The sequence below is a fragment of the Poeciliopsis prolifica genome, unplaced genomic scaffold (genome assembly GCF_027474105.1).
Source record: "Poeciliopsis prolifica strain line A6 unplaced genomic scaffold, Auburn_PproV2 SCAFFOLD015, whole genome shotgun sequence".
In the NCBI taxonomy this organism is placed as follows: Eukaryota; Metazoa; Chordata; class Actinopteri; order Cyprinodontiformes; family Poeciliidae; genus Poeciliopsis; species Poeciliopsis prolifica.
Genome location: NW_026562390.1, coordinates 6,766,318 through 6,793,633, shown reverse-complemented (window position 1 = coordinate 6,793,633; position 27,316 = coordinate 6,766,318). Strand labels below are relative to the sequence as shown.

Sequence of the window (27,316 nt, the reverse complement as noted above, 5' to 3'; positions counted from 1 at the left end):
AAATCAAATCAAATAAAAATAAACCAGTTATTTTATGGTCTTTACTTAGATTCTTATTGCATTTTTACAGTTACTTGAGATAGTCATATGTTTTATGTGACTGCTAATAATACCTTGAATGAAACTTCTCTGATTTTAATATTGACTGAGCAGAAGAGTGAATCGTTTTCATACTGTCCTACAACATAGTCTAATAAAAACACTCTAAAATTTTGTGTTGCCAGAAAATTTGAATTTACGATAAAAAAAAACATATGTAGAAATGTTATGTTACACAATCGTGGGGAAGAATTGTGACTTGACTGTTGTCCATCCCAAGCAAATGATTATTGCAAAGGAAGATTTAAATGTACCTTATCCAGTCTTATTATTGGAAAGTTGAATGGAAGGAAAATCCACTTTAAATAAAGATTTTCTTATTTATAATTGTTAAATTAACACTCCTTTTTTATTGTGATAAAAAAGGAGTGTTAATCAACCTTTCTGATGGGGATTAAGTAGTTATTTGTTATCAAGAGCAGAGATAATATCATATCATGAGGAGAGCAGTTGGTGTTGCACAGCTCTGGAGTTGAATAGGAATTTGTTTCTATTTCAATGAATTGGCTAATTATTGCAAAAATAATTATCACTAAATAATTAGAGATCCTATTTTGACATGTCTTTGGTATCTCACCATTTGTACAGCTCACATTAATGCCAGCAGAGCTTTTGTGTGTTCCCCTTAAAGTCAGCTAATTATGTTCACTGTTAGATTCCTAAGGTTTTCCAATATGTCTTGATACTTGTTTTACTGATAGATCATCTTGGACTCTTTAACATGCTAAAACAGAACAAGTTTGCTGCAATAGCTTCAGCTTTCTGTCTGCTGACATCTAACTCACTTATATTCGTAGCCTGAATGAACTGCTGAATTGCCTCTGTAGAGAAACAGAAACATCTGACAATTTTTATGTTTCCTCTGATGTTGTATCAAACACCTCGCAGATGTTGACAATAGTTGAGTCTTTTTTTGCCGGAATTACAACTTTCACACCTATGTGTGTTGTCATCATTGTGACCTGGTGTTGCTTAGGTATGCTGCGTTCACTCATCAGAAAGACTCAATATTAGTTGCTGATTCGTGAGCAACAAGCTGATTTTGTTTTCAGTATCTATGATGGTGTTAATTTTCACAGAACACATTCATTTATTTTTAGTTACAATTAAGAGATTTTAGTTTTTAAGGCTTTTAAGAAAAAGTGCATTGCATTTATTTTAGGATAGTCTACTTCCTGGTCTCTCTTTAAGTTTACAGTGTTTCTAAAAGTCACTTTTAATGTTAGTTTTGTAAATTTCTCTCATTAGCATCAACACGACAAAATATCACATCAGCTTGGATTTGTAAAAAGAAATGTCCATCATCCATTAAAAATTGTATTTAAGGAAAACTGCGGCGACAATTCTTGTCAAGACAACTATCACTACACATGACTAGAGATCAGAAAATGACACTGAAAGGCTTACTTCATATATGCTGATATCTGCCTCAAATTTGAAACTTGTCTGAAAAGAGGCATTTGTTGAATTGACTTTGTATGTATATTTTGAATTGTTACATTTGATCTTATTCACATGTAGCAAGTTACAGTTTGTTATTTAATAACAGTTAATTATTCAAAATTGATATTTTAATAAATTTTTTTTATTGCCCTTTACTTTTGTAGAACTTGTATACAATTTCTGCACATGCAACCGTTCTAAACCCTCATCTTTATGACATTGTTTACATCAGAGCAAACTCAGTGAGAGGTGTGAAAGGAGTTACTCTGCATATTTCTCTCTTGTAATACTTAAACCAGCTGTTGCTGTCAGGAATCCTGAACAGTTGTGTGATTGTATAACATAGTCATAAGAAAAAAAAAATCTTAGTCAGCTTTTTGTAGTCTAAATCCTTCAAGTCAGATGTTATACATTTTTACAGCTGATGATGCGTTCACAAAACCACTGAAATAGCAAATCACCAATTTGTTTTTTTTGTAAATATTACTGCCATCAACAATCAGTGTTTCACAGAGACCTAGAACACACTCCCTCACTTAATACATAATTACTGCTCTTCTCTGTTGCAAGAGTTTTAATTGCAAAGTACTCTGTCACAATTGAAAAACAAAGCTGTGTACTTAGCTGTGTCTGTACCAGCCTAACATCCGTTGGACCCGCTCCAGCTCCACAGCATCTTGGAAGCCAGCCATGATGGCAGTCCTTGTTCTTGTCTGCAGCCACAGTGCTCTTGGCGTCACCTGGTTCCAGTTCTGAATGCAAAGGCCATTAAGCTTGTAGCAGATTTCCCCGCAGAGAATAATAGTCGCTGCTGTTGCAGGCTGCAGTAAAGACGTTCCGAGTTGCCCTGAGGGATGTAATTCCAGAATGTGATGCTTCTAACCTGCAGCTACAAAAGTGAGGGAAGCAAAGTTTATGGCTGTATCACGCTTTATACTGATTAAAACATAAACAAAAACACATGTTGCAACATTCTTTCCCAACTCTTGCAACACCTTGGTGATCTGCCTTAATAAAATCTCATTTAAAAACAGATTGTGCAACTTCTTCAAATAATTCCATGAAATGGCAGAGAATTAAGAAATGCTTACATATTAGATAAACTGTTGACCATTTATTTTGCTTATTTGTATTTTTAATAGAGACAGTGTCATTTACAGTAGGTTAGTGGATTAGATGAAAACAAGTGTGTTGGATAGAAACAAATAAGTTGTGGCATGAAAAGAGGCTGATGAGAAAATAACTGTAGTTGGGATCACAGGATAAGTTCTGGCAGTCTTGTAACCTGCAAGTCAAACTGAAAATTAACTTTGCTTAGTTAGATTTTAAACTTTCTGCCTGAATTGTTTTTGTGAAATTACACATCAGACTCTTGACCTCATAAAATGTTTGCAGAACTCTGTGTAGAGCTTAACAGTCGTATTTATACCAGGAAACTCGCTGAGCCTGGTGGTTGGGGCACTAAGTCAGTCATTTATTCTGCAGCCTGCCGTGTTTTTGAGTTCAAATTTTTCATTTTGAACTGATAGCTTTAAAAATTTTGAAAATATCACTTGTTAAGAATCTGAATGCTTGAATGCCTACTATAAAGTCTTAAAAAATGAAAACATAAAAAGACCTGAAATAAATAAGTTACTTTTAGCCTGGTGAGGGTCCAAGTAAAGGCTGGTGGCCCGCCAGACTCATTACACACTGCGGGAAACCCTGTATTCATTTATTTTATTATATTAATTTGAGATGTGGCAATAACTGTGATGTATTTACTATTATCTTTTAGTACACAGTTGTATGATTTCTATCTTTTTCATAGCTCAACTATAAAGTTTCTAAATTAGAAAATGGTAATCCTACTAAAAATAGATGCAACATTTTTTGTTTAGCACTTTGAATAATTTAAGCCCTGCATTATGATAACTTTTTACATTTTTGTCTTCATTCCATGATTTGATTTTCTGAGCGTCTTGGATGGCTTCCTCCCATCTCTCGGTTTTAACACTTGACACTTGTGTCCTTCACAAAGGTCTTTATTGATTTTCTTGTCCAGGAATGGTTCAGGCCTTCTTTCGCTGCTCTGAAAATTGCAGCTCATTTTTAGTTTTTAAGGGATTATTTGGATTTCTTCTGTTTGGTAAAATCAGATGTGCATCAATTAGGCTTTTTCTAAAGGACACTGATTTCTTCGAGAAGTCTAACTTGTCAATTCCAGTTTTTACTTCTTCTGTAAAACCTTTGAGTAATAGATTCTACAAAGGTTCTCCAGGTTCTTCAATAGTGGTAATGATTTAAATCCAATAGAAAATAGAAGTTTACCCTGATAAATTTGTGATGGCATATGTCTGATCTTGAAATACATCTATGTGCATGTGGTTTGTTGATGCATATATTTACCAAAAATGATATCCAGTGGTTATTTTTGATGCACTTAAGGAATATGAAAAATGAGATTTTTCAGTAATGGACTAGCTAATTAGTGGTCAGAAATGATTAGTGGAAAATTCATATTTAATTCTTTGATTAGTTGAGCTGTACATCCTTACTTATAATTAAAACACACCCTGCCATTCAAATTTCTAGAATAAAACAAATGTTGTATCATGTTATGAATTTACCATTACTATCATCTGTTTTCACAAATCTGCCCAAAGGTACATCAAAGACATCGATTTAGAATTTCAATTCAAAAAAGCATTTCTTAATATTTTCAACAAGGTTTGCTTATCAGTTGTTACCCATCATGATGAATATAATTGCTTGAACATTTACAGCAAAGTGTCAAGTTTTCAGAGCTCTGCTCTTTCTAAAGAAGCTGTGACACATCACTGCTAATGAAGCGTTTGTAAAAAAGTAACAACATGTCTGATGCTTGGTCTTTCACAGTGAAGGGGTTTGTTGAAGTCTGGGAATCTGTTCAGCACTACAGGAGGAGCATTTTTCCCTTTTGGCTCTGAAGTGAGATAGGTATTGTATCCTCAGGATGTCTGGAATCTAAACTCAAATTTATTAGTGGTTGAGATTCACCTTACATTCCTTTGCTTCCTATTGCGTCTCTGGTAGAGACTTGACAACAGTTTGAAAAGGACAACTCTAAATGCTCTGTGTTGCGCTGTGTGGTGCTCCCTCTCCTGAGGTGCACATAGGACCCATCTGGCAGCCCAGAACAGACTGTTCAGCTGGGGAGGGCGAGTGAGCAAAGCAAAACAAAATGCAAACATGCACAGCTGATTTCCTGTTTCCAGTCCAAATCTTTACACTGACTTTGACATTAATCATGCAATTTACAGAGATATGTTGTTTCTGTTTGACTACCACTATATATAGAAATGCCCTTTTTGTTAGTCTTTATTGGTAAAAATGATATTTTCATATCAAGCCATTGCAGATCACTTGCAGGCTGCAGAATCATTTGTATGCTAGTAAAATTGGATGAAACTGATTCTAATTTAATAATTTGGGTTGCAGTCCTAAAAAAATGCAGACCTGACTGCTCTAAAGCACTGTTACTATACATCTATGAACATATGTAGACTCTCACTGATAACAAAACAGTTTAGAAGAGGTTTTCATTTTTGTTGCAGATTTTTTTTATTATTGAAGCACAATAATTTAGTTTAAGACAAATAACCTCAGATGCTTGATTGAAAAGTAAAAAAAAAAACAAGTGTCTTAGTGCATTATAAAATGTTCTAATTTTAATTTCAAATGTTTTTGAAATAGAAATATATTCAGTTTCATTATAATTCAGCATTTTTAATTGACATTAACAAATAATACTCAGAGATGTGCTGGATGACACAGCTTGCAACTAAATTGTAGGCCTTTTTTATGTATATCAGTTCAGTCATAAAAAAAAGTCAATGTCTCTTTAGAGGAATAGTTGTTTTGTCCCTGCAAGGCAGTGCCCTGCCTTGCAGCAAGGCACTGCTAAAGAACAGCACGGCTTGGCAGAGATTTGTTGCTGAGGCCAAGGAGGAAGTCAGGGTGACAAGGCGGCCATTGTAAGTGTCAGAGCTGCCAGTTAAATAGACAGTGTTAGATTTTGTATACAGATGTGTTCCTATGTGTGTGAGCACTCGTTAATGGTCATGACAGCTGTTTTTGTTTTCTTTTCCCATCATGTGGTTTCTAGTCTTTTCTTGCTTTCTGATACGTAAATGAACTTGAGGTGAGCGACATGGACTTTTCAGTTTCATCACAGTATTTTGTGGTACTATTGTGAGAATGATGAAAATTACGATAACTATTTATTACTGCTTTTTTCTGTAACTTTAGGTATGGCTGTGACTGCATGACAGCAATCACAGCTCCACAAACACTGCTCTCAAAAAACATTTGGAATGTGCTTCTTTAGGACACCAGCCACATAAAGATGTGATTCATATCACTAGGCTGCACACAGTAACTGCATTTAAATCATATTTTCAAATGTATTTATATTTATTTATGTTCTCATTGAACAAACAGCAGAGAAAATGGTAAAACAATCCCTACAGTACAGAGTTTTGGAAAATTTCAAGCATTGTTTATTGTAATTTATTGTGACAACAATCAATCAAAACTCTTATCATAATCTAATATCCCAGTTCCCATCTATTGTAGCAGAACAGCAAACCAGGAAATTAGGGGAGATTTCAGTTAAATACAATCAGACTAAGTCCTCATTTCTCTGACTTGTAGAAAAATATTTTAGAAAACATCTCTGTGTTTCCTGTTAAGTAATTTTATAATGATGTATTGCATTCTTCTTTTGAGTAGAAATAATTCTTATTTTGGAAGTTCCGACTTGATTCTGACACAAACTCTGTAAAGGGACTTAAACTTTAGGGTGATGGCATCGAGGCCTTCGAGCCTCAAAAACTTGAATCTCATCATCAAAGGTAAATTGTTAAATAAAATAGCAGTGGACACATGCAAAAACTGGTAAGCCCTTATCAGTAGGGCTTAAATGCTGTAAAGCAAATACAGATAACCAGCCTAAGGCGGGTGATTAGCAGTAGCACAGGAGAGAAATGGGATGTGTAGGAACAATGGTCATAAACAGTGAAAGGATCCAGCACAAGTGTGTTTGTGTGAGACTGTAGTAACAGTAACAAGTTTCTCAGTTGGGTCATATCGTGTATTGCATTATGAATCGTGGTGTTTCTGCAATAGAAGGACAGTAAAAGTTAACTCTCAGGAGCCTCTGAACAGCACTCGTTGCTATTTGTACTGATGTAAAGTCATAGCTGTAAGTTTGCCGTTGACAACGTTTTTGGCAGCACATCACCGTAAAAAGCAAACAAGAAAACAAATGAACAAAGTTTTAGAGGTTTTTTTTTCCAAGAACGTTACAGTCACATCTGTAGTGATAGAAAATGTTAACTGGTGTGATCTTTTCTCCTTTTTTGTTCTGCTGTTGGAAGTGGTTTTAGTAGAAAGGGAGTTTCATACATAAAGTAAGGGATATCCAGAGAAAATGGAAGGAGATGAGAAAAGGAAGGGGAGAACCAGGAAGTAGTCACTTCCAGAACTTTCTTTTAAACCTTTCTTCCTGTTCCATGCATTGGCACCTTCTCCTGGCCTTCATATTCTTGTATTTAACAAGTGTGACTGCCAGTGAACAGAACCTTTATTTTAAGGGGAAATACTGACAGTGATTAAATATTTATAGCAGAGTGGCTTTTTATTTAGTTCCGTACTTACATGTGGATCAGCCCAACTTTTACTTTGCAGCAAACAATTAAGCATTCATCTTACTTGTTCTACTAAAATACACATTACTAAGGAGAAGAAAAAAAAAACCCCGTTGTGCTTACTACATTTTTATTTTCAATTGTTTACCACTAACATTTAAACTGAACTTCACTTTTAATTTATGTTTTATTGGTTTTGTTTTTCCTTCAGCTGCTCCAAAAAACATTTAAAAATAAATCAGATTCTTCCTCATTCTTAGAGTTTGGGTCAAGTTTCTGCTTGACCAAAAGAGGCTTTCATTTCCTTCATGACTGCTATCACCATGAATGTTTTTTTTTTATTTTATTTTTTGCTTTTCCAGGTGATTTTGCTCATCTCTCTACACCTCCTCCTCCTGTCTTCCATTCATGAGCAGCAGGGTCGAAATTAAAAGTGGCAGCCATGGATGACAAGGGCTCTGTGGGGAAGATTAGTGTATCTTCAGACTCAGTGTCCACTCTCAACAGTGAGGACTTTGTCCTCGTGTCCCGACTGGGGGATGAGACACCTTCATCCACGAATAATGGCAGTGATGACGAAAAGACGGGACTGAAGGTAAGGATGGGTGGTGTGGAAGGGCTAAGGGCCAGTACCATATATTTTTTGAAGGGGTGGACTTACAGAAAGTTGGAAACATACAGTGCTTTGTGAAAGTATTCATACCCCAAAAACCTTTTCACATTTTCTTGAATTACAACCACAATCCTCAATGCAGTGATTTTATGTGACAGACCAGAAATAAGTAGTGCATAATTGTAAATTTCACATTTCTAAAATAATTTAAAAAAAAACTGTATTTGTAAAGTTTACAATGTACAGTTCAAACATAAATGTCACCATTTGATGGGCTGTACCACATTGTGATATAAGCTAATTTACATCTGCAGTCCCTGGACACATCACAAAATTTAATATACAAGACAATAATAAAATAAAACAGAAAATCTAACGCTACAAATTGCTTTCTAATCACACAAACACACACCTATAGACTTAATCACTAGCACACACACACACGTGCGCACACACACAGTAATACAGTAAATAATTCAAAATACATGTCACATTTTCAGATTTTGTACTATTACTTTGATTGAAATTTACAGCACTGCACTAGTTTGTGTTGAAGGTTTTTGTCATAACATGACAAAACAATCAAGGAGTATGAATACATGAAACGCACTTTGCAGTGTCATCAAAATTTGTCCTACAGGGTAAATAGCAACATGTCAGCGTTCTCTAACGCGAGAGCAAAGCTGATTTACATGAAGTTTTATAAATCTATTTGCAGATTGAGGAGTCACCATTTGTAAGGATTAATTGATTCATCACTCGTCTGTAAATCTTTTCATCTTTTCTCATGTATAGTTTAGATTGCATTCATATGACTAACCATTTCTTGTGTTGCTTTTTTATTCTCATTCTACACTTTTCTCATAAATTTAGATCTGAGTAATTTACTTTCACATTTTCTTAACACACTCCTAAACCTTGTTATCTCTAGTTAATTATATAAATTAGAAGCTTGCAGTTTGTTTGCATTCTAAAACCTTTAGAGAATGAAAGGTGAGTCTTTGGAAAATGACCGCCATCTTCTGTCAGTCAGCTGACTGTAATAAAATTATGCTTTAATGAACTGTGTTGTGGTGAACAAAGCTTTGCCTTGTTATAGTTTAGTTAATTGCTATTTATCACTTATTCTGGATGATCATGGATTTTGAGACTGGTTATGGGTTCAGTTTTGCATTTTTACTTTTGATTTTGGACGAAGTGGTTTGCTTGTCTTCCCTAGGTTTCCTTCACCCCTACTTCCTTTGTTGTATCAGTAGATGGCGCCAGATTAGCATGGAGTTGCCTACCTATTTGCAGACCATTGGTATTTCTGCTGCTTCATAATGCTTGTGGATATGACACTTTCCCTTTTAGCTGATTTGATCAGCAGTCAGGGAAGCTTTCCTGAGACCTTCTTAGCGTCCTCAGCTCGCTGTCAGATATATGAAAAGCAGCGCCTGACCGGCACCTGTTCACTTTCCTCACCGTGTAGAAAGAAATCACTCCATCCATTGAGCCCCACTCATTCTGACATCATGTTTTTTTTTTTTTTTCCTTTTTTTGGCGACATATTTTCTTGCACATTGGCCGCCCAGCCAGCCCATCTAGTCAGGAGAAGAGCCAGTGTGTCTAAACTTGTTGTTTGTTATGCAGGTGATTTCAGAGGAAGGGGTCAGCTTTAAGGTCAGTCCTCTTCTCCTGCTTATTTTCTTTTCCTTCTCTGAGAGCAATGTCTTTTGCTTTCTTTTGCTTTATCTCTGTGATGTGATTTAGTGGTGATCCTGTCTGTGATTATTCCAGCTTCCTGTATTTGTTTCACTTATTATTGTGGGGTGACTTTGTAATATTTGGCTGTTAATGATGGGTTACACTGATAGTATTACGCTACCTGCCCAAGCTCGCAGCTATACCTGTAAATAAGTGATGTAATGAACTATTTGTGTAGCATCTATTCAGCTGGAAATAGACATTTGAGTGAAACAGTATTTAGACAATGGATTAGATATTGTCTTAATTGAGTTTGTCTTTCAATAAAAGTGTAATAAGCCACTGACCTCAGTCAGTACAAAAAGCCTCCGATGCAGTTTGTCTTATTTCACTCTGCCCTCCATGTGGAGGTGTTATACACCCTATACTGACCTGCTACTAATCACTAATATTAAATGAAAACTGATGAGATTATATCTTTAAAACCATCACCAAGCACAACTTGATTTTTTAAAAGAAGGTTACAATCACTCAAACTGAATTGTAAAATCAGGTGTAAGCTGTTGGTAAGCGGTTGGGATGCGCTTGCTGCTGGCTTCCATCTCTCACGGCGATTGCTGCGCAGGTCTTTTTATTTTTCATGTTCTTATATTAACTTGCAATATTTTTCGCCCCTATATTTCTGTCTTATTTTGATATGCGTGCATCAGATTGTGGGGAATGGGAGTGAGCAGCAGCTCCAGAGGGAGTTGGAGGACGTCCTCATGGACCCGTCAGTGGCAGACGCTGAGCTCGGATTGGAAGGGATGAGCAGCCTTGGCCCAAGAGACCATGGGGTTCTTCCTAACGTGACGTCCCCTGTACCGGCAGGCACTGACCCATTAAGTTCACCTCCACCCAAGCTGGAGATGGTGCTCCCTGTTCAAACGGCCCAGGAGAGTGAGCTGAATGAGAGGTCTTACAGAGGTGGGGAAGAATGGCATTGTTTCAGTCTTAAACAAGTAAAGTAGGGCTGCAATGAAAGACCATTTTACTAACTGATTAATTGATTCATAGGATAAAAATGAACACATTACCCATGCAAACTTAGAGATACATTAAAAATAGAACATTTATATTAAAAATAGAACATTTATATAAATAGAACATTTATATTATATTATGTTATTGTTCCATCATTAACTTCAGACATTAATTTCACAATTTTAACCAAATTGATTTATTTATTTATTTTTATTTTTTTTATTCAAGAACTCCAGGGTTGAATTCTTGAATCCTTTGGTTGATTAAACCAAACAAACACATGAAGTCAAACATTTTTCCAAATTAGATTTAAACTTGTTTTTCTTTCAGAACATAATTTTTTCATAATTGAATTTGAAATATACATTCAATAGAGGCAAACTTTAAAACCCAGCAATGCAAATTGTTCCTTCAATAAATTCTACATTTCTCTTACTCAAATACAAAAGCAAAGCCAGACTATATTTTCAGCTGAGTCCAGTAAAAGGCTTACCAGTAGTCCTAATTAAGTCATTTTCCCATGAATTTGATCAGTTTGCCTTTGAAATGCTGCTTTGGAGACTGTGTCTGCCTTCCTTAGCTCTGTTGCAAAACCAACCAAATGGTTGTTGGATTCCTTATATTACCATATTACCTGAGTTCAGGGTGCTGCTGATTGTACCAGATTTTTTTCTCCTTCTGAGAAGTGCTGCAGAGTGGCACACATGTTTATTCACCTACATGTGCATCCACGAGTGGATCTGCACAACTCTAGTTAACGATTACATGATTACTCAATAAGTTGACAATTATTTCAATAACTGCTTCAGAATGATTAATCTGTTTATTTGTTTCAGCCTTAAAGTAAACGTTGCCTCTCCATTCCTTGCGTTTTTACTCCTGTGCTCTGCAGCAGATGAATCGTCATCAGAGGGAAGCCCTTGCAGTCCAATTCCAGATGAGGACAGCGTTGTGTTCAGCCAGCTAACATATCTGGGGTGTGCCTCCGTCAACGCCCCCCGAAGTGAAGTGGAGGCCCTACGAATGATGAGCATTCTCCGAGGGCAGTGCCAACTCCCTCTGGATGTCACACTTTCAGTGCCAGGCGTGTCTGAAGGCACTGTCAGGTTGGTACAACAAAAAGGTTGACCAAGCACTTATTAAAACAAAATATATTATACACATGGGACATAAGAAACTGAAGATAACACTTAAAAAAAAAATTATATTTCTTGTTTTAACAGATTGTTGGACCCCCACAACAACACAGAAATTGCCAATTACCCCATTTATAAGATCCTGTTCTGTGTCCGAGGACATGATGGCACACCAGAGAGCGACTGCTTCGCCTTCACCGAGAGCCACCACAACGCAGAGATCTTCAGGATTCACGTGTTCCGCTGCCAAATCCGAGAGGCGGTAAGAATTTTATTTATACTTTATGAAACATACAAACTGTATCTCAGACTTTGCTGCCAAGGTAAGGTAAGTTTATTTGATTTTATGTGGCACCGATGACAACAAATGTCATCGGAGAGCACTTCAAAAAATAAAATGTTCCAGCTGCTGTCCAGTGTAACAGATTCAGTTGGTGTACTCGTTGGGAGGAGACGAATGAGACAGAAAAAAATAACTTAAGCGAGATTTTCATTTGGAAAAGACAAAATAGGTCTTGTTAATGGCTTCACCAAGGAAAGAAACATTATTTAAAAAGGCAGGTCTAATTTGCTCCAGGAAAGAATCATGGCTTCACACGAACATGGCTTCTTTCGAATGAACAGCAAATAGTGCACCCCATATGGGCACCTTCTTCCAAACGCAGCAATACAGTTAATACATAAAAATCTTCACGAACACTTAGCCAAACATAGAATCACAGAACTAGAAACAACTTTCAAAAAATAATGCATAGATTGTAATTAAAATTGCACATGGCAGAAAAGTACATGTTGTACATGCAACAGAATTAAAATCTAATTGATCAGTGAAATATTTATCCCATCATGGCATTCAGATATGCATTGTGTTTGCAGTTTTGCAAGCCAGATTTTTCAAAATTGCGTTTTGCAAAATCGAAGGAATTGACATTGCAGGTATGTAAAAGGCTCCACAGATTTGAGAAGAGGGAACATACTTACTGAAAAATTGGGTTAATGTACAGCTGCTGTGTTCAGTGACCTGATTCCTCCCACATGAAAGCACTCAGTATAACTAAGAGCCTTCAGACAGACACTGCTTTAATAGTCCCATTTCATCCCATTGTCCAGAGCCTCAGACACCAACCAAGAATAGATATGCTCACACCATAGCACTTAAAGAGTACTAGCCCAGTCAAATTCACACTTACACATTCAAACAAGGATATTTCTCTGTAACATTTTTTTTTATAAGTAACTTGAATTCTCTGTGGCCCAGTTCTCCCATTTTCTTCACGTTTTCAGTTTTAATTTTACCACACCTTCATTTTTCATTCCTCTCACCCAAGTACTGAGCTACACACTCTTCTGTTTAAAGCATTTTCTGTGCTCAGAAAAACAAATGTGTATTTTCTCACTCTGCACGCATGAAGCATGCTACTCCCTTGTTCTTACACCACCTCCTTTGTGGACTCAGGCCCCTTAGCTTGTTTCCAATAATTGCTGGTTTCCTGATGGAGAGCCCCACTGTGTCTCACACCCAGCAATTTCTCTTTCTCAGCTCGCAGTTGCTGGTTGTCAGCATAAATGTATTTATTAGGCTTTGCAAAACACATCTGTTCAGTTTCACAAGTTTGTTTTAGAAAAATAGTGTAATTTAAACTTATTCTTCTATTTAAATTTCCCTAGGTATATATTTTGAGATTGCTTCCTCCAATTAATGGAATGCTAAAACGTTCACAGTTCAATGGTAATTTGTCAGATATTTCCTGTTTGGATTGTAGACTTTAAAATGTTTAAAATTTCTTAAAATTAGCAAGTTTTTTAGTATTGAAAATAAAAATCTTTCTATTTTTTTTAAACAGCTCTTCACCAGGTCAAACTGCAAAGGTTTGCAAAGAGCAAGACTTTTGCATAGTCTTGAATTTTAACATTTCCTACTGAATGTTGTATCCATTCATGTATTTATGGTTTCATTCATCCATCTAATTTTTCTGTCCTACCTTCACCCATCAGTCTCTTCCTCCTTCGGTCTATCTGTCAGTCCCTCCATCCATTTGCACCTGTCTTTTAATCCATTTGTCTACCCATCGGTCATTTCTTTTTCCATCAATCCTGCACTTCTTCCATTCATCCACTTTCTAGTTTTGCCGCTTTAATGTGCTTTAAATTCCTATCACTACGTTACTTTTTTCTTCAAAATGCCTTTTGAGTGTTTGAAAACTCAGGAAAGTAAATATGGAAAAATTTATAATGTCGACATCTAAAATGTGTCAATACCTTGACTGATCTGAAATGTCTTCTGTTGTTTTTTTTCCTTTCCAAAACGATTCTGGTGTAAAACTTATGGAAACAACATAGAGGCAAACCCTTTCTGTATTAGCTCTTTCTTTAAATCTCACATCAGTTTTTGTTCGGTTTGGCTTCCTAAATTAGAAAATGTAAAAAAAAGAGAGAAGAGAAGAAACTTTATTTAGTGGAATCAAGTTCCTTTTTTTTATTTTTATTTTTTTCAGTTGGGGGGATAAATGAGAATTGGTAAATGTCACGCTGGGATATGTCAGACTACATACATTTGCAATGAGTGTGCTGGAAAAGCTCCTTCTCGCTGTAGAAGAAGAAATCCATCTGAAAACAATAAAATCTGGAAACAGTTACTTGAACATTAAGCTGAGCAGGGAACAACACTTCTATTGTGTTAAATGTTATTCTTTCTATCAACACAAGGGAAAGACCACCTCCATTTAGCTTTCTTAACCCCCCTCCAATGCTCACTTCCATTCTCATTTGGTGCCTTATGAAATAGCCCCTCTGCAGTCCCCTAATGTTCTTCCTCTTTACCAGGGACAAAACAAACACTGCCTTATTCTCAGGTCTAAATAAACAAAAAAGGTCTTGTTATTCATTGATGACAGCAGTTTCCCCACATCATCTCCCTGTACTCACAAGCTTTGTTGTTTACCACTTTTAGAAATGATCAAAAAGTGCTTTAGAGTGAGCCTCAAGCTGGGATAGAGGGGTCTTCCTTAACACAGACACATCTGTCTGTAATAATCTGAAGTCAAAGGACTCACTGGGGGAAAGGCACATTTAGAGAATGTGACTAAATTATCACTTCCTTCTTGGCAGGCTCTACCTGTACCCAGTTTTGATTTTGGAGATTTACCAGAACCCATTCTGCTGCTTCTCGTAATCCAGACTTGTCTGTTTAGTGTTAAGGGGCCATACTCCACTGGCTAATTCTTCTCCAAAAAATTCTGTTAAACGACCAACCTCCTCAACTTCCCCTCCAAAAACAATTGACAAGATGAGGGAAACATACCAACATCTGCCGATACCAATGTTAGTTTCAATATATTGTGCATCCGCTTCTGCTTGTTACTTATCCTTTCAACTAGGGCTGCAAACTATGTTAAACTCCTATGACAATGAAAATAAAACATTTTGGAAAGAGTGAAGCTATGTTATTTTTATACATAACATAGCCTGATTTGGTGCTTTTAACCCTCCTGCAATCGTAAGAGACAGGGTCATTTGGACCCCACAAGTGCATGGTCTGGCGGGGACCCTCTGACCCCACGTGTGCTTTTACAGGTTTTTATTTTGAATGGTTTCAGGAATTGATGGTCTGACAGAGCAATCCTTCTGCAGCACCCCTGCTTCACCACTGTCTGATTATGACTTTTGCCTTCTTCCCCCTGAACATCACGCTACGATCACAGGAGGGTTAAATAATAAAGCATGTACTTAACAGCCCAGTGACTTAAAAGAAATAAAAAAGCTAAGCTCTTGGCATGTTTTCACATTAACTACTAAAACAAGCCTTCATTCTCTTAATTTCAAAGAAATTTGTTCAATTAAATTTTCAATTTAATAAATTAGTTTTGGTTGAAGTCATTCAGAGCCACTGGATAAGCTAAATCAACACACGCACTCCCCTGAGCTAGACAAACACATGCAACACATTACTCCATTCATAAGCATAGTTACTTTTCCATGGAAAGTAGATGGTCTTATGACAACTTACGTAAGCTCAGTTCTTCTTTTGTTTAGCCCCCTGGTGTAGCTTCAAAGCTGTATATGCATAGGTCATTGTGAAAAGCTCAAGCACTCTCATCCACTTTGTTTATAATATTCTTGCAGTTGCCAACTCCAGTCACGCTTTATTTTGAACTGTGTAATTTTTTAAAGAATTACACAGCATATTTTACTGTTAAATTATACTTCTAAGCAGTGAAACAGGGCTGCATGATTTCGGAAAAACATGGAATGATGGAGGGGAATGTTTGACGCAAAGTTAATTGTCATAGATGCCGACTTGTGCGTAAAATATGGCGCCGCACATTTTGTGTGCACGCATGCTTTATGCATGAGGCCTCAGATACGAAGTTCTCTAACGAGCTATGATGAAAATTAAAAGATGTTTTTTTTTCTTTTTCAAAACCTACAGAAGAAAAACTGAGTTGTAGTTTCTTAATGACTTTGCCAGCACCCCTAATAGATATTATAAATAAATCTTATTGATACAGAGACTTTGAATAAATTGTATGTCAGAAATGTATTATATTAGATTGTATTCCGTTTCCCTCAAGTATTAATTTTGTTAGTGGCTGACTGCATGTTGTTCGCCTCTGCTTCCAGGTGAGCCGGATACTGTACAGCTTTGCCACAGCCTTCCGGAGGTCAGCTAAGAAGGCACTGCTGTCATCTCAGCAGAATGCCCCACTCACCCCTGACAGCGACTTGTTCACCTTCACTGTTAGTCTGGAAATCAGGGAAGATGATGGCAAGGGTACTTTCAGGTAAATTCACATTCAAGATTCTTGATTCGTACTTGCATAGAGTGTAATTTAGAGATGCACCGTTTAATCAGTTGAAGCTCATAATCATATTTTTTTTTATTCTTTTGATTGACTGCTCAAATAATGGACAAAAATCTATTTTCTACCTTTTAAAACTAAGCAATCCCGGCATGTTCAGGCCTTGAAGGAGTCATGTACACTGATTTACTTTTTAGAAACTAGATAAAAATAAAGAGACATGTTTTGATGCTATAAATGGAAAAAATCTTGCAATTCCTTCACTTTGTGTTGGATTCAAAACATAGAAGAATAGCTGTTGAGAGAAACGAGAAACATACACACAGGCTCTTCCTAGTGATGCAGATAAGAAAGCAAAACAGAAAGTTCCTGCCTTTTCTACATCTACATTCATCACATCTTTGACCTATTTTTAATTTTATTTTTGTTTTTCTGTAATATTGAGTCACATCCGTGTGTTCGCGAGAAAGCTTGTTCTACATGATTGAATCACAGAAAACAAACAAAAAAAATACAGAATTATTTTTAGACTCTACATTTTCTCCTCATTAGCTTTGAGTTCATTATTATTAGTGTCCTTCAAACAGGAAGTTTGAATGTAGGGTAATTTTTCTGTATTATGAGTTTTTTCCTGGTGTAAATTATTTAATGTGGTGTACAATGCTGTGTGGAAACTGCAAAACGTCTCTGCAGCACCTGTTAGTGTTGCTAACAGGCTTTTCAGTCTTAAAAAGGTTGAGATTTTCTTATAAAGTTAAAATGGGACGCAGTTTGAAAACTTCTGGTCAATAGATTTCTATGAGGCTGTGTTAAAAACGAGGTGTGTTTTGGTTATTGGACTACATCCTGGAATTCACAACATTATTGAAATACTTGTCATATATTTCAAAGTGATTGATATAGTTTGAACTTGGCTGACTCAACTTTAGATTTTCCTTGGTATTTCCGCCGAAATTTATGTCAGTGGGCCTTGGAGAATGTTGATTATGGTTTCTGTCAAAAAAACATGGTGCTGACCCAGAGCCACAGACTGTGCAGGACAATGAGCAGAGGCTGTTCAAATGTGGCTTATGGTGTAATTTGATTTTGATTTAATGTCTCTATTCTAAACTTGACCCCTTTTTATAAACGTGTAAGTTCCGTCAACCTGTCCAGTTTTTCAGTTTCACATTTAACATCCAATTTGTTTCTTTAGACATAATATTTAAGAAAAATTTATTTATATCATACTTTTATAAGCATAAATTTTCTTTTTTTATTCATTTTCAGTGCTGTTGCAAAAGACAAGGACAAACAGAGCTTCAAGCTTCGTGCTGGACTGGACAAGAAGATTGTAATTTACATTCAGCAGACTTCCAACAAGGAGCTAGCAATTGAGAGGTAAAACATTCCACCAAACATCCACAGTTAGATGCACATGTAGAAGCTATATGCAGTGTCTTGCTAAAGTGTCCATAAGCCTTTATTCCCCACATTGTTTGGTGTTTCTGCAATGTATCTGCATTTTTTCATAATTTGTGCAGAATTATCAAGTACAGAAAAACTGATGCACGGCTTTCAAAATGTTTCTTTTTAATTAGCATGATGCTACCACCACCATGTTTCACTGTCTTCAGGATCGCGGACCTTATTTTCTGTTTATCACATAAAATCCGAACAAAATACGCTGACATAAACGTTTATAACTAACAAAGTGTAAAAAAATGTTGGAAGGTGTACATGTGTAGCAATCATTGTAATGTAACATGAAACGTTACGATTCCCCTTACTCCACGTTTGAGGCCTTCACATTTTCCCATAATGTTTGACTGAGAAAAGTAAATAAGGAATGGCAGGATTACAGAGACTCTCTGGAGCATTGTGACTCAGTGGGGACAGCTATTGTTTTTAAATAGTTCCTTAACTGCAGCTGCTATACTTTCTTTGCTTGGAGTTAGTAAAAATAAGAAGTACTGAGCTGCACAACACCCCTGGGAAAGTTACATCAAAATTTAATCTCATGATCGACTAAATGTTAAACTGATAGTTATCATTTCCCTTTTTATGAATGCTACCGTGTCAGCAAGATTCAGGTAAATCTTTTAAGCCAGGTCATAGGAGTGTCCAAATTAAGGAAGTTCTTCAAAAGTGTAGTAAAGTCAAAAGGAATAGTTTACCAACTGCTTGAACCTGAACCAGACATTAATAAGAAAGCAGTCTCTAAGTTGTAGTTGATTAATTCAGAACATCTTCATGTCTCTGCATTGGGGTTAAAGAAGCCCAGGGCAGCTGTGGTTTAGCCCACTCTTACTCACAGCCTCTCATTTTTCAAGCTTTAATAAATCTGTTAAATTTCAGCATTCCCAGCAGATTTTCATTTTCTGCTTGAGTTGTTATTGTTTCATAATGTCAGAGAAAGTGAGGACTGAAAGAATGTGTTTAGTCTTCAACGTGGTCTGGACTGTGTTAGACCATCCGTTCAGGAAAATATTTCTCCTCATTTATGTAATGTATCAAAACTTTCACTTTATATAGAAAGAGTTATTGTTTTATGCCTGGTTTCCCCTCGGCTTTGTTTCTTTTTTCAATTTTTTTCCCCTTATGTAATCCTAATCATGTTACACTTCTCTATCTCCCATCCGCACATGCGTGTTTATTATTCTCCAGGTGTTTTGGACTCCTGCTCAGCCCGGGGAGAAATGTGAAGAACAGCGACATGCACCTGCTGGACTTGGTGGGTGACTATTTTTATTTATTTATTTATTTATATTTTGCTTGTGTATTGTATGTGTTGTGTTTCCATGTGTATTTGCCAACGTGCTCCAACTTGTGTGCCCAACAGGAGTCAATGGGAAAGAGCTCAGATGGGAAGTCTTACATCATCACAGGAAGCTGGAACCCCAACACGCCTCAGTTTCAGGCTGTGAATGAGGAAACACCCAAAGGTAAGAGCCAAAAATGCACTCTCAAGGTTTAGATAAGACTGAATTGTTCTCAAACTTAAAACAAGGTTTACTCAGTTGATATTTCAGTCATATGTCTACTCCAGTTTGTGAAATATGCGAATAGACAACTTCTTGCCAGTTGGAGTCTGTCTTATTTCATCTTTTTAACTTTTTTTCAGATAAATTCATGTACATGACGACCGCAGTAGATCTGGTAATTACAGAGGTGGAGGAACCGGTCCGTTTTCTGCTGGAGACGAGGGTGCGAGTGTGTTCCCCAAACGACAGGCTGTTCTGGCCCTTTAGCAAGCGTAGCTACACTGAGACCTTCTACCTTAAACTACGACAGGTTTGTCTCTACAACCAGACACTGGCTCTGACAACATTGTTCTTGAAAAGTGGGTTTCAAATTGTCACACATCTATTGTTTGACTTTTTTTTTTTTACAGATCATTTTTTATGAACATTAGTGGATGGTTGCTACTTTTCATTTAAGTTGTTCTGACCAAACTGAGCTGAACTGACTTAACTGACTTATTTGAGTAAAAATTACTGATAGGATTATTAACAAAAATCTATTGCGTGATGTTATTTGATGTTATTTAAAACAGAAAACAAAGGAAAGTATTGTTTTGTATTTTATTTTGTATTTTAATTTTCACAAGTTCACAACATACTTCACTGACTCAGACTTATGCAGTCATTTTTAATAGGGTAGTATTGAATTTTTCAAATGATGATAAGTAAGCTTGATATAGCTTCAGTTGATAGAAATACTGATTACTTGATTCCAGTATGGTGTTTATAGAGGAAGCAAGACCATTGAATTTAAAGAAAGGACAAAAAAATACAGCTTTAAATCTTTATTTTTTTTCTTCATTACATTAATTTCTCTACATTTTTAGAATCAATGCTCTTAATTTTCAGCATATTCCTGACAGGAAGATCAATTATGGTGCACCACTTTTTAACCTCCGTTTGTTGTGTTCACAAAATAGAGTTTGCACAACATGAGAAGATGGAAGTGCTCTTTGGTCCCTTTCTGACTAGCTGTTAGCTGCAGACGCCAGAACTAGTTTATTGTTATTCATGGCAAAAAAAAAAAAGACACCATGTAAGTTGTCTACTGCGGATGAGATAACAGCTGCTGTTGCCAGAAACACACTTCAATAATTATGACATATTGGTTTTAAATATGAGCTTCTGGAAAATTGTGTGGAGCACAAGTTATCTTGTTAGATACTGTAATTAGACTGTTAACATTTCTTGTATAATTTAATATCAGCGCAAGTCCAGCGGTTGTATGAAGGAGGTTTGCTAGTGAACAACATACTTCACTGACTCTGTATTCCCTGAGACACGTTACAAAGTTGTGAAACAGAAACAAGCCCCCTTACTGTAACTCATTATGCTTTCCCACAGTTTATCAGACCTCTTCTCTTTTCAGATGGAGCGAAAAGAACGAAAGAGTCCTTCGTCTGACACACTTTATGAGGTGGTGAGTTTGGAAAGTGAAACGGAGAGAGAGAAGAGGAAAACCACAGCTAGTCCAAGCATCCTCCCGTCTGGACCCGGGACCATGGCTCCTTCACCGCCGGAGGATGATGAAGAGGAAGGTGATCAACCATCTTTCTGCTCCAGCCAACTCAAAACAAGAAGGAGCTATAAATTAGTTCACACATGAACACTGGAGACTGTCCAGACCCCAGAATAAAAAATAGTGGTCCTGTTGAGCCTCTTGAAATTAATAAAACTTACATCACACAACTTAAATGGGTTATTTAAGCATTTGTTATCTGATTTATACAGAACTTGATTTAAGAATGAAAATCTGTTCCTGTGGGGAAGCACCAAATTTAGCCATGTAGTCTAGTGGAGTTTTCTTACAGAACTGTTTGTCCTGTTTCATCCTGGGTACATAACCAGCAGACATGTTTTAGTCAGGAATTTTTGATTGACTGTAAGTGTTGGCAAAGGTTGAAAAATTACATAATTTGTTGTAGATGGATTCATTTTTTTTACCTGTTGGGACAGCTGTGACTTTATGGTGCTTTTCTTTTCCATCAGTTGCTTTTTACATTAACTGCAGCAATAATACAAGACACAATGTTTCTTTATTGATCCTCACGGGGAAAATTCACTCATTACATCAGATTCTTTTTATTGTAGATTTCTGTTTATTTTGTAAAAATAAAACACCTTTTTCGGGGTGTTTATCTCACCATTTCGTTTATGTTCCTCTCATTTGACATGCACTAATGAAGCAAGAGTGTGCTAAATGGCTAACCAAGGATTTTGCTTCCTGTTTACTTTGCTTTGTGTCCAGATAACGACGAGCCGTTACTCAGTGGGTCTGGTGACGTTTCAAAGGAGTGTGCAGAGAAGATCCTTGAAACCTGGGGAGACTTGTTGTCCAAATGGTGCGGATTTGTTCCCCTACTAATTTTGTTCTTTGACTCTGTATGTTGGTGCATTGAATACATGCAGATTGGGTTGCATCTATTCTAAAGGTCATCACTTGCTTATTACAGCTTATTAGGATGGTTTCCCTCGCCACTTACCATAATTTTAACAAGAAACTTGTGATCAACTCTGTACAAAACAGCAGTTTAACTCAATGTAACTCAATAAAAACATATGCATTTCATTTCATACTGACAGTTCTCATTTTGAAGAAAAGAAGTTACATTTCTTATTTGTTATGAATGTAGATGTATGTCTTTTAAGGGCAGCAAAAGGAAACATGGTGCTCTGTAGGTTTTTGGTTATTGTTTCTTCTCGAATACAAGAAAAGGAATCATAAGATATCGCTCTAACCCTTTTGGTGTCATCATTTTTGTGAGTAAATAAAGGGACTTTGTTCCTGCAATGTGAGGTCAAAGCACTCCAGAAAATCACAAAAAGACCTTTAGAGTTGTTGTTCCCTGAGGACCAAACCTGGCAGTGATTGCATCACATGCATGGCCACGCTCAAATAGAAATCACCTTCGCTGTGTCTGCAGAAAATACCATGGAGTTATGCAACATGACGCTTGGAACAAATAAGCACATAAAAACTAAATAGATCAATATAAATAATAAAAGATGGGTAAAAGTAAGAACATTATTAGAGAGAGAGTATTTGCTTCTATGCTTATTTCTGTTTTTGCTTTGCCAAGCTTAATTGTTTCAGATCATCAAACAAGCTATAAGCATAAGCTGAAAACATGCAAAATGACTTTTTAAATGGTGATTCCATCTATTGATGGAATAAACTATCCATATCAACCTGGCTTAATGAAAACAGGTGTTTACCCCTTAAAACAAATAACTTCTTGTGCTGCTGTTGGTGGCAACAGGGTGGCGAGTATTTTATTTTGTTGTGGAGGAATTTTAGCACACTCTTCTTCCTTTTTTCGTCTGCCAGATGGGGTTTGAGAATGAATGGAGTGTTAAAGGTTGGAGCACATGTCACTCAAATTGGTACAGGATAATGGGAAGTTACATTTTTTTGTAGACTAGGCTTATTTGGACAGTTATTTTCCCTTAATAATCAGGAATGTTTTTTTTATCTGAAACAGTGTGGCAAAAAACCCAGTGAGGTGAATTAATGCTTTTGTCACAGCACTATTTCTCTGAATAAATATATCAGCCGTTTATTCTGACAGGATAGACTTAAAAAAGTGGCTTCAAAGTGCAGAGAAAGCTTAAATGTGTTATAAAAGCAAAAAACATAACATTAAATTTTATGTTTGATGATTTTTTGCTTTTTACTCTACTGCTGTTGCCAAAAACATCCTGTGGTGAAATGCAGTACGGTTATCCCGACAGGGTAGATAAATTACAGACATGTTAAATATTCAGAACTAGATTAATTGTATTTTTATTGTAAAATTTAAAAAGTTTTTATCTAGGATTGATTTCTTCCTCTTGTGGAATGTGGGAGCTGCAGCATGTAAATCATTTTTTATTCCTCTTGCGTTAAATAAGGAGCCCTCATTCTTTAATCTTGGTCTCATAAACTATCAGTGAAAATACAACTCAACTCTTGATGACTATGGAAAACATTTTTTTGAGCCCAACAGCAGCAAAAAATGTAATTTTGCCAAACTGTGCGAAAATGACGACACGGGTAGGAAACGCATAGGGTGTGGTGATTAAAAGTGAAATTGTACTTCTGTTTGCCTCCGTCTCATCCAGGCACCTGAACCTATCTGTGCGTCCAAAGCAGCTGCCAGCTTTGGTCCGGAGCGGCATCCCTGAGGCACTCCGTGGGGAGGTGTGGCAGCTTCTGGCAGGCTGCCACAACAACGACCACCTGGTAGAGGAATACCGAACTCTCATCACAAAGGTAAGACCACACAGAAGAATTTCTAATGTGTGGGACAAATCTATATTTGTGGTGCCTTTTTATGTAGAGACAGTTTTAAAACGCATACTCCTTAGCATAAGTTCAAATTTGGGATCGTCATTACATTCTAGAAGGCTAAATTTTACTGCGGTTTTGCGTTAAGACATTGCTCTACATGTACAGAACCTATTGAGGATTGAAATGACAAAAAGTACATGTTGAAATATATACCGTTGACTGTCTTTCCACCAGGGTTGACCCTAATGGTGGTTCTTAACTGGTTTTGAAAAATAACTTTGCTTTTATAGCACCTGATAGCCAAGATGGAGCCACATGAGTCAGAGGTTTGTCCTTTGACTTCCAGCACATTTTTTTGTTTAACTAAGGCAGGTTTGTTTTTTTTGCTGTTTTTCTCCTTTAGAACATTACTGTGGTTCTCCGTAGTAACTTTCCAAATTTATTTGTGCTTCTTTAGGAGTGCACCTTGGGGGATCACCTTTAGCCATGTTTCATAAGGTTTTTGTCTCACATGTGGTTTTAAACTTGTGAAGGTCACAGCCGGTTCTCTCTAGATAAGGCTATCAGATAACGGTATTATTCAAACGCTACACCTTTGTTCCTAAATAGAAAATGGCTTTTTTATTGTTCAGTGAAAATTCAAATGATACTTTTTTGTACTTTAAACAGAACAAAAGTTACACTTATTTATTTTGAAGAAAGAAATGTAGTAAGTACATTAATGAATATACATTTGAAAATAAAATTATCATGGCACACAGTTGACCTCTGCACAACGTCACTGACAGCCATAGAGGCACTTCTACAGTTCTGGTTTTAAATTTGATTTAACTTTACTTTTAGATGATGGTAGATATATTTATCAGTTTGAATGTTTCTTATTTTGTTATTATTATTTTTTAGTTGAATCATGAATTAGATTTTTCCCCTGTTCTATTAAATCAAGGACACACATTAAGAGATAAATTATGTGTTTTGCCTGCAAGTGTCAAGAATAAGGTTAAAACCTTAAAAGTCATTGTTTTGTGGTAATTGTTCTTATGTAAAAGCAATCTCCCTAGCAGCAAACTGGCTCCCACGAGGTAAAATGTTGGCCTTTCTGCTTTCTCATTTTCTTTACCTCAATTGTTCTGAAGATCTTTTCTCATCACCATCTATATATAAAGCCTCATGATCTCATGTTCTTGATATCTGTTCATTCTTAGATGAATACTGATCAGTAGGGAAAGTTGTGTTGGAATTTTATTCAGCAAAAAGTACAGAAATGTTATTATCCCCTCGGCATGAATGTATGAATGGAATCTCAACTTTATTTTTGACATCAATAACAGTAAATATCCACTCTCCAGAAGGCTGGACAGCAATTCACTGCAGAAGCTCTTAAGAATTCAAGATACTTACATCAGCCAGGAGACACTAGCTTTGCTAGCTTCATTCCAGTTAATTTCTCAACTTCATTTGTGGAGGATCCTATGTTGACATTTGAATTCATCTCCATGTATGACTACATGCCACATCTTTTATTAATGCACATTAGGTCTGTGCAATAATTAATTGCACAGTTGTTTGATGGTTAAATCTTGGCTGCCTGAGTCACAGTTGCCTTATTTGCTTAATAGTGAGCAGGTTACCTGGACAAGAGCGTTGTGCTCATTAAACTAACTTTAGCAGTAATGAAAAACCACTCACTGTTAGATTAAGTCCTTGCAGATTATTTATTATTTATGCAAAAATTGGATTTGTTCTTTACAGCGCTGTATGGTTGGTTAGAGTAACTGTGCGTCTTTCACCTGTGTCAGCTCCTAGACATGTTACATCAGATAGCATAGTTCACACAGTTACCAGGGCCGACTTATACTTGACTTGGTGACAAAAGGACACGTCATCATATTTAATTTTCCCCTCTGCTTCACGACTCTTTGCTTATCACTGATATTTTTGTCCCAAACTTCTGCATGTCCTCCTCTTCCTTAATAGGCTGCTTGTTTTGACTCTCATCCTTATCCCCCCCCATTCCTTCCCTTCTTCCAGCCCTTTAGTCCTACTGTCATCTATTTTTAGCTCCTCGTGTAGTGCACTGAGGAGGTGCGTGAAAGCAGGGGGAGAGTGTCTGGATTGTTGGGGAGAAAGGTGCAGGCGTGGGGGTGTGCATGTGTGTGTGTTCAAGACTGTGTGGGTGTGTCTGAGCCTCCATCACGCTGCCCGAAATTTTCTTGCACGAGGCAAATTCTGCAGTCTTCAGAAAGTCATCGAGGATGGAACACAGAGTGCTGTGCTAAATCTGACAGTAATTACTACCCGCTGAATTTTCTAATTTTGGATTTTGAGTAATTCTGTGTAATCTGCCCATCATGTGAGCTAGAATAGTGTGAGCAATTATGCTCACAAATGTTCATTAGACTCTAGGCAAAGCTGCAGATTTGCTCTTGTGATTAAAAAAACCTGCTGTAGGTTGAGAAAGGTGGGAGGAAATAATTAGATTATGCTCTGTTGGTGGGGTTTATTTTCGACAGGAGCAGGATCTTCCATAAAATCAGAGACAAATTGTTACATTCCAGTAATAATTTTAAGTTTGCCAACCTCAATCTTACTTTTTCTCCAGTGACTATTTTTCTGAGCACATGTACAAGTAAATGAATTTGTTACAGATTGGAACACACTGATTTTACATTGGTCATGTCAGATTATTTGGGTGGTTAATACAAAAAGAAAAAGTCTCTTAAATAAGTTAAATCTGAATGCAATTTATAATAAATTAAAAATATATATATACAAACAAGGGTTAGACAAATATGGCCTGACATATAAAAGAGAATAATTTCTTAAATACTTAATTTTTTTGTTTAAGCTGTTCACTAAACAAGCTGTATAACATATGTGTCTTAAGGGAAAAAATACTATTGGTGGAAGTCAGAATTAGTAGGTCCAACCTCAAAGAAAAAGTAGATTATTATTGGCCAGAAAATGCTGATCGGTACATCTTTCTATTTTACTCCCACTATTTTTGTTTCTTTTGTGTTCCATGTTTTAAAAAGTCACCTTGTTGGTTTCAGATTTAAGCAAATTTATAGAATTACCGGACTGGAATGTTGAAGCTAATAGAATTTCTTTCTTGCTTCTGTAAATCCACGAAAATATCACTTTTTCTAAGTGTCGCTTTAGTGGCTTCAGTCTTGCTACAGATGCAGATGTTTTTATACTTCTATTTATGTGACTGTGCACCATTTTGTTGATTTTTTTTCCTAAATTTTTTATTGCAAACAACTTTGTGTTCTAAGGGCTATCATTATTTGTGCAACATTATGACTGCATCTTTTGAGCTATAATGAATTCACAATGAATGCTTATAATTTCTTATTGTTTGAGCATATCATTACCACATGATGTTGCACTTGCAATCATGAGTTCTCAGCAGAATGCCTGAAGCATTTGGCCCGTTGTTGTAGAACACTATCCCAGCCACAGTATTCGACTTGAGAGGATGTTGTTGTTTTTGAGTCTGCAAAACAGCCTCTAATGCTTAAAATAGCATTCTCTAATTTTCTTTTTGGATAAGTATAAAAATGCCAAACTTTA

The 27,316-nt window shown here is 36.5% G+C and overlaps 1 protein-coding gene across 3 annotated transcripts in view; it reads left to right on the top strand.

The window, feature by feature from the left end:
* Nucleotides 1–27,316, top strand: part of LOC129366452 (rab GTPase-activating protein 1) — a 63,206-nt gene that overhangs the window by 663 nt on the left and 35,227 nt on the right. Inside the window, exons 2-14 of one of the 3 annotated variants that reach the window (XM_055040302.1) lie at nucleotides 7,574–7,806; nucleotides 9,457–9,486; nucleotides 10,221–10,476; nucleotides 11,429–11,639; nucleotides 11,757–11,931; nucleotides 16,290–16,450; nucleotides 17,738–17,848; nucleotides 19,115–19,181; nucleotides 19,290–19,392; nucleotides 19,572–19,741; nucleotides 20,840–21,008; nucleotides 21,719–21,812; nucleotides 23,572–23,722. In XM_055040302.1, the coding sequence (XP_054896277.1) occupies nucleotides 7,654–7,806; nucleotides 9,457–9,486; nucleotides 10,221–10,476; nucleotides 11,429–11,639; nucleotides 11,757–11,931; nucleotides 16,290–16,450; nucleotides 17,738–17,848; nucleotides 19,115–19,181; nucleotides 19,290–19,392; nucleotides 19,572–19,741; nucleotides 20,840–21,008; nucleotides 21,719–21,812; nucleotides 23,572–23,722 (1,851 nt within the window). In that variant the 5' untranslated portion in view covers nucleotides 7,574–7,653. Of the gene's footprint in view, nucleotides 1–7,573; nucleotides 7,807–9,456; nucleotides 9,487–10,220; nucleotides 10,477–11,425; nucleotides 11,640–11,756; nucleotides 11,932–16,289; nucleotides 16,451–17,737; nucleotides 17,849–19,114; nucleotides 19,182–19,289; nucleotides 19,393–19,571; nucleotides 19,742–20,839; nucleotides 21,009–21,718; nucleotides 21,813–23,571; nucleotides 23,723–27,316 lie in introns of all 3 variants that reach the window. The other 2 variants (XM_055040301.1, XM_055040303.1) reach the window with 2 other exon arrangements.